This window comes from Typopeltis vanoorti, chromosome 13 (assembly GCF_054136105.1).
Source record: "Typopeltis vanoorti isolate ZY-2024b chromosome 13, IOZ_Tvanoo_1.0, whole genome shotgun sequence".
In the NCBI taxonomy this organism is placed as follows: domain Eukaryota; kingdom Metazoa; phylum Arthropoda; class Arachnida; order Uropygi; family Thelyphonidae; genus Typopeltis; species Typopeltis vanoorti.
The window spans coordinates 60,024,940-60,039,335 of NC_143561.1; the positions used below are offsets into that span (position 1 = coordinate 60,024,940).

Sequence of the window (14,396 nt, forward strand, 5' to 3'; positions counted from 1 at the left end):
AAAGTTTAAGGAATCAATGCTGTTATTCACATCCTGCTCCATAATGACAGTAGCAACTTCATTCACTTGTTGTCTGATTGGTTTGCAACCTCTACCAGTCTTAACTCCCAATGATCGTGTTTCTTCAAAACAACTAATCATTTGTTGCAGAGCACATAGAAATAGTGGATGTGGTCAACATTTGTTCAGGTTACATAATTTGCATAGCACAGCAACAGCATTGCAATTGTTTAGGTAGTGCAGCTTCATGAGCAAAGCACGTTGGGGCAAGGTTAGTGCCATCACTGTGAAAGGTAGTAACAACCAGAATGAAGGGAAAAAAACCTGTGTCCATCATTTTAAACCCTCCTGGCACCTGCCTAGTTATGTGATATGCACATTCCATGCATTTGGTGTGTACAATACTCCTGGTGGTGATTTTGGAACTAGTTTTTTTTTCCTCAGTTTTCACTTTCACATAATGTATATCTGCAAAGCTTTGCAGCATTTGGATCACTGGAAAGCACTCCACAAGTCTTAAACAGGGATATTTTGATTACCCTATGTAACAGACATGGCAAGTTCGACTTTTCTCATCCTTAAACTTGATTCCTTCTTGAAGCAGGAATAAATAGTGAATTCTGTTTAATTGCATTAAACAGAATTTACTATTTGTGAAACAATAGTAAACCCTTTTTGCTATTAAAATATTCAACAATGTGCCAATAACTTAATTCCTCATTTGTTTGAATAGAATTGCTGTAATTCAGTTAAAGATAATGGAAATAAATAGTAATCATTGAGTATCTGTAATAACTGATATCTCTGTTTATTAATTGTTTGTAATATCAGATGTGGAAAGCAAGGTTATTGTTACAATTATTTGCTACACTGAATTCTAGGGTGGGAAATAGTTAAGGTAACCACTGTTTGCATTGAAAGTAATCGTTTAATAAAATTAAGTATGACTTAATTTCTTTCTTTGTAGTTTCTTGTATGTCTCTCTCTCTCTCTGGGGGAAAAAAAAAAGCTTTAAATGCTTTCCTTTGCCTTTTAATATTGAAAAGTGGTGTGTGTGTGTGTGGGGGGGGGGGTTACTCAGGCCAACTACAGAAGTAATATACTTTAACATTATGATATTCTTCCAAGGCATTTTCTTTTATGTTTAGTTAGAAATTAAGGTATATACAGTTTAAAATATATATTTAAATTAGTACAGTACAATAAAATATCAGATTATTATCATATCATGAAAATAGGACCCAGCAATTAGACATTAATGTTTCTTATAAAAATTTTTCAATAGGGAAGAACATACAAATTGTTCAAGTAGGGGATTGAACAATAGGCCATATATCATTTTGGCTACTTTGAGGTTTCGTCGTCATTACAAAACTAAAATCATATCCAAGCACACTAGTCTAGACGTGCTCTTATCAAAGTTTTGTAAAGTGAGAAAGATAACACTTTCGCTTAAGAAAATTTGGTTATTTATTCAACATCATGATTACCCATTGCAATGCCATGAATGCCCCCCCCCCCCCTCCAAACTTCATCTCTTTGTCACTCCAAAGGTCTTTAGCTTCATCAACTGCTTATAGAAATTTTTTATCAATATATTTTTCAGCTACACTATTTTCAGAACGCAAAATCTTATTGAATCTTAATCTTAAAACCAAACAACATAGCAGATGCTATGCGCAACTGATAATAAGCATTAGACCTCTCCCCGGCCTCCTCCAATTTGAATAGACTTGGAAGTGTATTCTGTCGACAATGCAAGAGCCTTTATAAGGATTTTATAATATAGTAATGTACCATTTATCTGATCACAATGTAAAATTGATTTTTTTTTAAAAAAATTTAATGTTAAACTTAAATATAATCACTGAAACTTTCAGTTAATTTCTTTAGTTAAAAATAGTAAACATGATTGGCATTACTACCTCACAAATCAACAAAGACAGCAATTAGATACTTTATGATATAAAAACTATTTACACATGCTATGTTTTTTTCTCTCCCCCCCCCCCCAGAATATATGATTGCTTGCTTCTTTCAATCAAATGAGAAATTCTGCTCAAATGTTTTGTTACGTAATTTCTTTTGCATTGTTGCAGGCAGAATTATCAGTAGGTACTGTCAGGTATGAAAATGGCAGTTAGTGATCTTAAAAGTATGTAAAATGACAGTATAAATTATATGAAAGGAATTGTGTGATTATTCAGATGATTAGCTTTCTATTTTGAGAAATTCTTTGTTCTCAGTTTCTTGTTCACTTGATTTTTTTTTTTTTTAATATTATGTTAGAAAGGGTTTAAGTTGCTCCTCTTTTAAGATCTACATGTAAATATTGTTTCCTTGTCAAGCATTCCACTTTCATAAAAGCATCATGGTATTTCCACTTGGAAATCAAACTTTCTTCAAAATAGCTATTTCTTTCACTGCAGTGTCATGTATCAGTATTCTCTGCTGAATTCTTCAGTATTATTTTTACAAAAAAGAATAATAATCAGCAGTGCACAGTTTGTCTGTGTGCTTGCATACATGTCAGTCCAGTAACTGCAAATGAAAGTTACTTGGCTAAGAATTCAATGTATTTCCTAGCTTTCTTACTAAGAAGTTGATTGATTTAATAATACAAATTAACACATTGAACATACGAATTTCTACCATCCACAGTCTTTACTATTAGTTGAAATTTTATTCTATCTAAGCTGTGAGATATTGATATTCCTTTATTGGAGTTATACAGATTAAGATATTTCATTCTGAAATATCTTTATTGTGGATATTATTTCTCGGAAAAATTCCATGTTACTCCTCTTAACAAAATATTATATTTATGGCTATTTGCCTGCTTCTGTTTAGGAGTGCCCCAGTTTAAATGCCATTGGCTCTTTTCTCACGGATTCTTAGGGTATTGTAGATGTATATTTATCAATAAATATATGTTGCATAGAGGACAAGAAATTTGCACATACCTTTTTCTGGGTGTTGTGGCTCTTCTTCTTTTGCGTTGTCCAAACTACTGTGTGTGTGTGTGGGGGGGGGGGGTTTGGCAAGTGGGAGAATTGAAATAACGCATGGAAAAAACCCGGGTTTTTTTTTTGAATAACATATATATTATAAGGGATGGGCGGAGCATTTTTTATAAATTTATATGAGGTGGGAAAGGGTGAAAGGGGTTGAAAACAGCAACTGATTTGGGGGGGGGGGGTTGATGGGGGGCACAGCCCATTTCGACTATTCGTGGTCGTCGTCTGAACACATTGAGGAAGTGGATGCTATGTCAGGTCAGGTAGATGCTTCTGCTTTTGAAGTGTTTGTGTTATCACCTATATATCGATGTATCTTTATTGTTATATTGTTAAATCCAGGGCTGGCCTGATGCTCCTAGGCAGAGAAAATTTAGGCACCCCTATACATTGTCTCTCTCTATATATTTTGTCATACTCACACAAGCACACGTACACCTACACATGTGGATATTTATAAAAATAAACAATTGCCCCTAGGCGATTGCTTAGGTTCGCCTAATGATAAAACCGGTCCTGGTTAAATCTTTTCCCAAGTTTAAGCAAAGTTTACATGTGAAGTATCTTCACAGCTAGGCTACTTGTATATAGAAACTCTTGATTTTACATCCCATAATACACACACACACTTTCTTTTGAATGTCTATATTGCTATGCATTATGGGACGAGTTACTTCCCAGACTTTTTTTGACCTTTGCCCATCATTTTCAGCAATTCCTACAAAGAATGGCAAATCTTTACCATCTAGTTGCTGTCATTTCATTTCTTTCTAAAGTTAACCTCCTTAACTAATAGACACCACCATCTATAGAGGCCACTCACTTTTGATATCTTTAAAGAAATTGATATGGTTTGAATCACATATTCATCAAAAATAAGCTTCCATATTATGGTCTTATGGCATTTTGCAACAGGCTTATCTTTTTCCTCTGATTGCACATTACATATGATGTTGGATGAACTTTTATCCTAAAAATACTTCTGATTTAATAGTTCAGTTGGTGTTTGGATAATTTCTTAACTTTAATGTTGACAAAATGCAATTCCAATACCCCCCCCTTTTTTTCCCCCTCAAAAAAAAAACAACTCTCTTTTTAGACTTATTTTTGATAAATCTCATGTCTCGTCAATATGACATTTCACATTCTGTGATAACTTCCCAATCTTTATTTTTTGTCTCAATTACTTTGCCTCTGAACAAATGTTAGTTCTGTATGGAACACAAATCCATCCAGCCTTTGATGGCTGTTCTCATTTAAGAGAGCTTTTAAGAACTCTTAAAAGCTCTCTAAAAATGCTTTACTTAGCGCACACGTGTGCGTTAAGTAAAGCATTCAGTTACTGTTCATCAGAATTAGTAACTGTAATTTCCTCGTTCTCCTCTGAATATGTTTAAGTAATGCAGCGGCTCGGCTCCAAATATGTACAGGATATATATTATTTTTTTAAGTATAAGCTACAGGAATGGATAAATAAATAAATAAATAAATGGATAAATAATATGGAAATGAATAACCATGTTTCTTTAGTGAAGAACAGATTGAAAAATAAATAAAAAAATCTGTGCATGAGACTTCTGGAAAACATCAGTGGAGATGATGGCATCCAGTGGATCATTTTACAAAGAATGATATTAGAAAACAAATTGGCATCATTATTATCCAAGAATTTGTAATTAGTGCAAATCTGAAATGTCCTTTCTGTTTAAATGCTCATTTCAGATTTGCACTAATTACAAATGGCAATGCTGAAAAGAAAAACGAAAGGAAAAAGATACAGAAGACCAAGCTAATGTCCTTATTGATTCTAATAATTTGGAAGAAAGGTGCTGATTGAAAACTAATGATGAATTCTTGATTATGTTGAATTATTATGGTAGTCTGTTACTCTCCTCAAAGGTACATTTGGTGGTGGATTTTTATTTTTATTTACATTGTGATTTAAGAACAAAATTAGGTCTCATAAATAAAAGTTGTAATTTTATTGAATCTGTTGTTTTAAAATAATTGCATTATTATTTTTATTTTTTAAGATATCCGTTTGCTGGGACATCCTTTGCAACACCAGATAAATCCTCTTATATTACCTCAGCAAAGGCCAGTTGGCAGACTTCATCCCACACAAGGACATACTCCAGTTTCTAGTCGCCCTCCAAAGATGCGCAAGCAAAGAAGCAAAGGTGGAAGTAGCTGTAGAAGTAGTAGTAATAACACATCTGGGCAATCGTCTGTTAATTCTACTGGTAGTGCTATTATATTTTTTCAAATTAATATTCTAGGCATCTCTAACTTAGATTTTTCTGATTTCTAAGTAAATTGGTAGTATTGGTAACATTAATAGCTTTATTTATTTATTTATTTTTGAAGTTCACACAGAGGATCAGGGATTGCAAAATACCACAGCAAAAAATCTGGTATATACTTGTATGTTATGTATATGTCAAATGAAATATTTATTTTGGTTAAACATATCTATAATGTATAAATTTATATTGATATAACATCATAATGTATAAAAAAAGTATCGGTTTTCATTCTGATAGAAATTAACATGTTTATTGATATGATGTTATATGCCCTCCAGTCGTTTCTGACTTTGGTGATCTTGTGAATATCAGTTTGCCATCTCTCATGCTCTCCATCTACCCCAACATAATTGCTTTTTACAATGATTCATCTACTTGCATTACATATCCTTATTTACTTAGCAATCAGTGTGTTCAAGGTGCATTCTGTCCTTATTGTCGACAATTTGTTAGTCATTTTTGATGTCCGTGGGATTCATAATAGGCCCTTTTACATCCATAATTCAAATCAGTTCACTTTCTGTCATTCTTCTTAATGATCTGCCTTTCATATCTGTGTTCACCACTGGAAAGAATACTACTTAAACCATTCTTTCATGGCTATCTTTCATCTTTTTTTTTGTGGAGTTTAATGTGGCTTTTTCTGCCATAGTGCTCTTTCTTTTAATTTCATTTTCACATTATTTCTTATTCTGGACTTCAGTAGATCATATTTTCAACTGCCTTTTTTATCTCTCCTCAATTATAAATTCATTCATTTTCAGAAGTTTTATGTTTTATTGATATTTAGGTTAGCTTGGCTTTTTGCTTTCTTTCTTAACTAACAGAATCATCCACTATAGACCTTTCTTAATTTCTGCCATGTGAATTGTATCATCTGCATATCTCAAATTATTTTTCTAGCAGGAATTAAGATTGCAGATAGATCTTTATCTAAATCAACCATCCTGCAATATGCAGTGACCAGTAAAGATCATTTTGCAGTAAACGGGGGTATCTCAAATCTTCAGGTTTGAGCCAGATTACATAATCATCATACATGTAGCATATCCAAAACTTGATATTGGGGTTGTATGGTGGAGAATAGAGTTTCCTCTAAATGCTCAAGGTAAAAATTGGCTAGTTCTGGCAAGGGTAGACTACCCCATTAAATTACCTTTTGATTTGTTTTTAGAGTTTACTTTGATAGATAAAGTAGACAAATAGATGACAAAGTTGAATAATTTGACTTGTCAGGGGGAATAGGTTCATAGCAACTGAAGAGTACCATCAAGAGTAACATTTGTAAGCAAGGATTCAATGTCAAAACTGACCTTGAATTAGAGAGCAAGATTTCAGTAGACTGTAGAGATAAGTTTCCACTTTGACCAGAAAATCTGTTATTCAAATTTCATCTCATCAGGTGACTTCAGAATTTTATGATGTTAATAATGAATTCTTATTTAATTCCATTTTATCATTTTCGATTTGTATAATATATTTTCTACAAGATAGCATTGATTGATCTGCCATGCCTATAAGACAATGGTTGGTAGTCACTGAGTTGCACTACATGTATTTTTTCTTACAGCTGCTCTTTAAATATTTTTACTCATTAAGTTGAAGTTATATTTTTATACCACATGAGCATCCAGATTTCAGAAGTTATTACTTTAAAACAGAATTCTTGTTTCTGAATTCTCTTCATCTAATCACCCAGTTCTATGATGTTTATCTCAATTTCTTAAACCTGAGATTTTTGCCGGTGGTTAAGTGCACCAAATTAACGTGCCGAATGCTTTCTATTAGGCTTATGTTAGTATGTTGGTGCAGCATGTTTTATGTATCTCATTTCATCACTGTTATCTTCAGTGATTGCATGCCAGATTTGAGACAAAATCATGTTCATGATCTGATTCTGATTTAACTGCATAAGCAGAGTGACTATTCCAGGTAACCTCTTTGGTTTCCCTCAACTGTTCCTTGTAGTGGCCGCAAGTTATGAATCTTGATTTGTACAGTACACTATTTGATTTTGTACCAAGCCAGGCTTGATTTTATCACTCACTCACTCACTCACTCACTCACTCACACACACACACACACACACACACACACACACACACACACACACACACACACACACACACACACACACAGTGTAATACATAGTGTCTCTGATATGTCTGTTCTCTACAAATCACCCAGTTTCTCCTATATAAACTATATTACATATATTTCCCTAATTTTTTTCACTCTTGAGATTCACTATTTTGGAACATAGAGCAGCATTTATGATCTGATAGATGATGCACAGGAGACTTATTTTGTTTTTTCAGTATTCTTGCCCTTTTTTTTCTCTCTTTCAGTGAGCCTGATAGAACAGTTTCTGCTTTTTTGTTGTATCTGTTCAAGGACTCTGGCTATTTTTATGAGAAAAGTTTCTCTTGAAGAGCATCGCTGTCCATGATCATGTTTCTCGTCTCACCTCTTTTAAGTGTTACCTTCTTCTGCATGGAGGGTCTTAAGTATTATTTGCTGAAATACTTCAAAATCTAAAGTACCATCCTATTTCTTCAGCTTCATCTTATTTCTTCTCTATCTACATATCCAGAAAGTAAGAGAGTTGTTTTCTTCCTGTACACTTTAACAGATGATTTTAATTGATTAGGGAATGAAACAAAATCATTCAGGTCTCCTGATTTATAGGATTACATGAAGAAAATATCCCATGAATAGATTGGTGTTATTAAACATCAGCTTTTTCCTAGAAAGTGTTATATGTACTAGTTTCTCAATGACATCATCGTTGGCTCACCATCCCTATATGGGCCCTGGCCCTGCAAAAATAAATTAGATCTGTCAATGCTGTCCTATGCAGCTCCAAAATCAATTAAGAGATGGCATGTTTCAATGCCAATTTCAATGCATTTTTCAAATATTTCAAGGATTATAACACAAAGTTTTCTGGGAGAAAAAAACTAACGCAAGCAATTGAAAACCAGAAAAGAAAAGCATAGAGGTCTCATAATTCTAGTAGGTACCAATGACTTAACTAGCAATAATTTCAGTATGAGAGAGAGGATATGAAAAGGTTGCTGGAAGAAGTGAGAGCAAATAGTGAGAAAGTAAAAATCGTTAATATATTACCTAGATATGATGGAAATGAATTACGAAGAAGGGCTATGAGGTAAACGATTCATAGGCTGTGTAGAAGGAATGGTTGTGAGTTTTTTGAATATGTGGAGTGAGTCTGAGGGAAGATTGGATTTGTATAAGAGGGAAGGCCTGCATTTGAATGCTTTTGGCATTAGGAGTCTTGAAAAATTATTAACTGATATGAGACCTAACACAGAGAGTCAAGGAAACTGAATTCTGATGAGAGGAATTGTTAGAATCTGTAAGAGCGACAATGTTAGGTAACTGTATTGATGATGGGAATGATTCTGTGTTCGTCTGATTTGCACATATCAAGTATGTGTAAAGATGTCTGCATAAGTAAGGAACTAGATACGAACAAAGATCTGCAAGTGGCCGAACTGTATCACACAGACCAGAGACAGGAGTATACTCAAAAGGCATGCAGATAACTCATGTCTGTACATGAATGCTAGGAGTATCAGAAATGAAGGAATAGTTTGTTGCCTTGATTAATATATTGGGACCTCATATTGTAGGCAGTAGTGAGACCTAGCTATCAGAAGTAGACATACTAACTGGTACTCAATACCAGTAGGTATCGAATATCTAAGGATAGAGTATTTTTAGGAAGGATAAACAGGATAGGAGAGGGGGGGGTGTAACTGCTAATGATATCAGATGACTTGAATTCAGTTAGAGTTGAGACCCATAACTGCAATACTAGTAACAGTTTTTCATGTGACATTGAGTTTGAAACCATCTGGTGTAAGGTGGAGTCTAACAAGATTAAATACATAGTGGGGTGTTGTTACAGACCTGGTGAATTTGTTGCAAATGATGAAATGCATCACCAAATAAATACAATGGATGCGAAAAGAGTCATCATAATGGGGAACTTTAATAATCCAAACATTGATTGGATAGCTGTGAAATAGCATGAGAAGAATTAAACTGAATTTATTGAGCTGTTGTAAGACGACCTCCTCAAGCAGCATGGGACAGAAGGAACTCGTGGTCAAAGAGTGCTAGATCTGATTATAAGTGTCAGAGGGTGTTTCATTTTAAAGACATAACTATTCTGCTTCCAGTTGGTGACAGCGATGATCATGCATACTCACTTAGGAGGTGGCTAAGTTTATGAATTTCCATTCAGAAAAGGTTACATGCTGTGAACTGCAAAACAGGAAAGTATGACCATCTGAGGAGTATGCTAGGTTCTGTGCCGTGGTATCAATTGTTGGATGGGAAGGATATCGACAGTGCACGGGAAGTGTTTAAAAACTACTTAAGTGATGCATTATCAGAATGTGTCCATAGAGTTCAAAGAATAAATAGAATAGGAGTGAAATGAATGTATAATCTGATTAAGTAAGAGATTTGTAAGAAAAGGATGATGTCAGTTATGATAATTATAAGCAGCAGGCGACAACAGCCACGTGTTGTATGGAAAGCTAAATCTGAGTATGAAAAGAAACTGGCTCTGCAAGTTAAAGACAACCCAGAAGAATTCTATCATTATGCTGCAAATAAAAGAAAAAATGAATTTGAAGAATAACACTACTGAATGCAGATGGTATGTGGGTGACTAATGCAGAAGTTATTGTTCAATTAATGAATATCCATTTTGCTAAAAGCTATCAACCTGGTATACAACATTGAACTCACCACATTAAACTCTAATACCACCACCACCTCCTCCTCATATAACCAAGTTTCTTCATTCACTGAATGAAGAAACTTGGTTATATGAGGAGGAGGTGGTGGTAGTAGAGCTGTTGGACAAACTAAATACGAGGGTGGTCTGAAAAGTTCTTGGCCTTCACCATAGATGGCAACACTTTAGGCAAGATTTTTCTTTTCTAAGTTGGTACATCTGTCATAAGCATCCATATGAAATTGCAAGTCATTCTATCAAGTAGTTTGTTTTATACAGCTGTGTGGAGCAAAAGCGTTGTCTGTCTGTATACCTTGAAATGGATAAAATTTGAGTATCGTGCGGTTATAAACTTCTTTGTAAAAGAAGGTTTAACGCCAAAATAAATTCATTCAAAGTTCATAAAAGTTTATGGGCACTCTTCTCCTTTGTTTTCAACAATTAAGAAATGGGCTGCTGAGTTTAAACGTGGCCATACCACAGCCTTGAAGATGACCACGTGAAGGACGTCCAAAAAGTGTAACAACACCAGAAATCATTGATCGAGTACATAATATGGTACTGGATGACTGGAGTCAAGTTTTTGAAATTGCTGAGACTATAGGCATTTCAAAAGAACTGTAGGACAGGGGTACCCAACCTTTTTGTTTCCTAGAGCACATTCTAAAATACCGATAGGGCGACAGGCACCATCTATTTTTTCAAGCAAATTTTTTGAATTCGTTTGTTAATGAATACATACAAAGTTTACATTATAATCAAATGTTTTATTACTTAAAAGTTTACATTATATAAAAATTTAAATATATATATGTAAATTAGTGTGATCTTTGGCATTGCATTTCATTGGCCAGTGCTTCATAATTAGAAGAATCTGATGATATTCCAGTTCTTAAACTGAAATGAACAATTTTGAATGCGCGTCTACTTTACGTTGTATGCGTTTAATACAACGTCATGTGTCATTAATGCATGCGTCATATAGCATGCCATGAATTGTTGCGTGATTATTTCAAACTATACGGCACATGGTTGAACATGGCGGGCACACACAAATTGGTCGACGGGCACCATGGTTCCTGCGGGCATAGGGTTTGGAACCCCTGGTGTAGGATATATTTTACATGAAGAATTGCAAATGAAAAAGCTTTGCATAAAATGGATGCTGTGCTTGCTCACAGCAGATCCAAAATGCACTCGCATGAAAATTTCTAAACAGTGCTTAGAGCGTTTTAACAAGAATAAAACTGATTTTGTGCGTTGATTTATTACTATGGATGAAACTTGGATTCACCATTACACACCAGGATCCAAACAACAGTCAAAACAGTGGACAGAAGCTGGTTTCAGTGCCAAAGAAGACAGTCAGTTCCACCAGCAGGAAAGGTCATGGCATCAGTGTTTTGGGATGCTAAAGACATTTTGTTTATTAATTATCTTGAAAAGGGTAATTAATAAACAAAACACCAATTATTCTGATCTTTTAACCAGAGTAGATGAAAAAATTTCTGAGAAAAGATCCGGTTTGCAGAAGAAAAAAATCATCTTTCATCAGGACAATGCACCTGCCCACAAAGGTGTTTTGGCAATGGGAAAATTAAGGGATCTGCACTATGAATTGTTGGAACATCCACCCTATTCCCCAGATTTGGCTCTCTCTGACTTCTATCTCTTACCAAAACTAAAACTCTTCCTTGCTAGTCAGCGTTTTTCTTCGAATCAAGAGGTGATTACAGCTGTGGAGGGATATTTTGCAGATCTTACCGAGAACCACTACAGGGATGGGATAATGGCACTGTTGCACTGCTGGAATAAATGTATTAGTCTTAAGGGAGATTATGTTGAAAAATAAAAATAATTTTGAAATTATAAATTCGGTTTTTTCATTGTTAGGTGGAGAACTTTTCAGACCACCCTCGTAATTCAACAATAGACTGATGGGATAGCAACACAGATGGTAGTAAGAGAGTGCTCAGCTGAACTTGCTATTCCTTTGACCATACTGTATAATTTGAGTCTCAAAACAGGGATGATTCCACAGGAATGGAATTAAACTGAATTTATTGAGCTTTTGTGAGACAACCTCCTCAAGCAACATGGGACAGAAGGAACTTGTGGTCAAAGAGTGTTAGATCTGATTATGGTGTCAAAGGGTGTTTCAGTTAAAGTATTCAATTAAAATATTCTGCATCCGGTTGGTGACAATGATCATTCAGTACGCACTTGGGAAGTGGCTAAGTTTATGAATGTTCTATTCAGTAAAAGGTTACATCATCACGAACCATGGGCACACTGCCATTGGTGTCTGATGCCTCCTTCACTATCTTCTTCCACCTTTCCTTGTCCAGTGCACAGTTTCTGTAACCTCATTCCACACGTCCTTTATGTCGTCTATCCTATTATGTTTCTAATACTCTTAATTTCGTTTGCAGGCTAATTGTTTTACTTTTCTAGATGTTATCCATGGTCTTCAGAGATTTGTTCTTCCCTTTACAGTCCTGAATTTTATTATTTATTTTTTACAGTCCAAGTCATATGTCATTTTACTTCCAAATATGTGAATTGTTTTACATTTTCTACATCAGTTCCATCCAATTTTATCTTTTGTTTCATGTTCTTCTCACCAAATACCATTGTCTTTTGCATCTTCCTTCATTTTATTCATTGCTCTTTCTAAATATGCGATGAAAATACTTGGTGATATTGAGTTCCCCCCCCCCCCCCTGTCTAGTACCTCTGCTTGTTCTAAACCATTTCACAAGTCATCACCTATTCTAACTGCTGCAACTGCATTCTTATAAACATCTTTTAGTATAGCTATTAGTTTTCTGTCAATTCCATAGGATTCTAGCACTGCTAATGTCACTTTCTGATTGATGCTGTTAAATGCCTTCTGAAAATTAACGAAGCAAGTATATATTATTATTATTATTATTATTATTATTATTACGGGCAACTCTAGGGAGTCCTTAGACTCATCGAGGGAGTCCACAAATCATGTTCATCACAACTATTCGACATTCACACAGTATCTATCATACCTTGCCTTAAACTCATTCACTGTCACAGCACCCACTACAGACTCTGGCAGCTTATTCCACTCATTCAGCACTCTAAAAGTAAAGAACCCAGCTCTAACACCCTTACTAACCACACTCTTGCCCAGTTTCCATAGATGCCCCCTAGTCCTCCCACCACCAGCCCTGTTCTCAAAAATATCTTCTGAATTAATCTTATAGAAATCCTTCAGTAATTTGAATGTCTCAATCATATCTCCCCTCCTCTGCTTATCAACCGATTTCTGCAACCCACAAATCCTCAACCTGTTCTCATAAGGTTCATTCCACAGACTTGCTATCATCTTGATCACTCTCCTGTGGACCCTCTCAACCTCCTCCCCATCAAGAAGAAACCTAGGTGACCAAATCTGGGCACAGTAGTCGAGATGGGGTCTTATCAAGGCTCAATAAAGAGAAACAATAACATGCTTGTCTCTGCTCGTCAAGGTATTTTTCAACAACCAAGTGAGTTGATGAGCCGATTTGGCCACTTTTGCAATGTGCCCCCTAGACTTCAACTCCTTATCCACCAACACTCTAAATCTCTCGCCTCATCAATTTCCTGGAGTACAGTTCCACCAGTGTAGTAAACTGCTGCTAATCTTTTCACCCCAAAAAATTGACATCCATTCTCCTTAGCCCAGACCTACAATCTATCCGAATCATCCTGCAAAATTTTGACATCATCTGCATTCACTATTGCCCTACCCAACTTTGCATCATCCGTGAACAAATGAACTGTTCCTCTCAGATCCTTTCCTATATCATTAATGAACAAATTAAACAGCAGTGGTCCAAGAACAGATCCTTGTGGCACACCACTAGTCACAGGCCATCTTTTGGACTCTACTCCTGAATAAACCACTCTCTGATATCTCTCCATCAACCACTCTCCTATCCATCTCACCAATCCTATATCCATCCCCATATGCTGCATTTTACTGATTAGAATTCCATGTGGTATCCGGTCAAAGGCCTTAGCAAGATCCAGTAGAATCACTGTAAACCCATTACCCTTATCCAGTTCAGCCATCACTGTGTTATAATACGTGAGCAAGTTACTGAGGTATGACCTACCCTTCACAAAACTATGCTGTCCTCAATACAGTATCCCATTTTCATCTATCCAATCTTGTATTTTCCTCTTGACTATTTTCTCCAAGACCCTGATAACGATTCCTGTTATGCTGATTGGCCAGTAATTTTCAACAGCAGCCTTGGAACCACCTTTATGCAGTGG

General features: G+C 35.4%; 1 protein-coding gene across 17 annotated transcripts in view; it reads left to right on the forward strand.

The window, feature by feature from the left end:
* Positions 1–14,396, forward strand: part of LOC150100204 (uncharacterized) — a 566,343-nt gene that overhangs the window by 542,852 nt on the left and 9,095 nt on the right. For all 17 annotated transcript variants that reach the window (XM_090402864.1, XM_090402869.1, XM_090402857.1 and 14 more), the window contains one exon: positions 5,051–5,260. In XM_090402864.1, the coding sequence (XP_090258990.1) occupies positions 5,051–5,260 (210 nt within the window). The remainder of the gene's footprint in view (positions 1–5,050; positions 5,261–14,396) is intronic.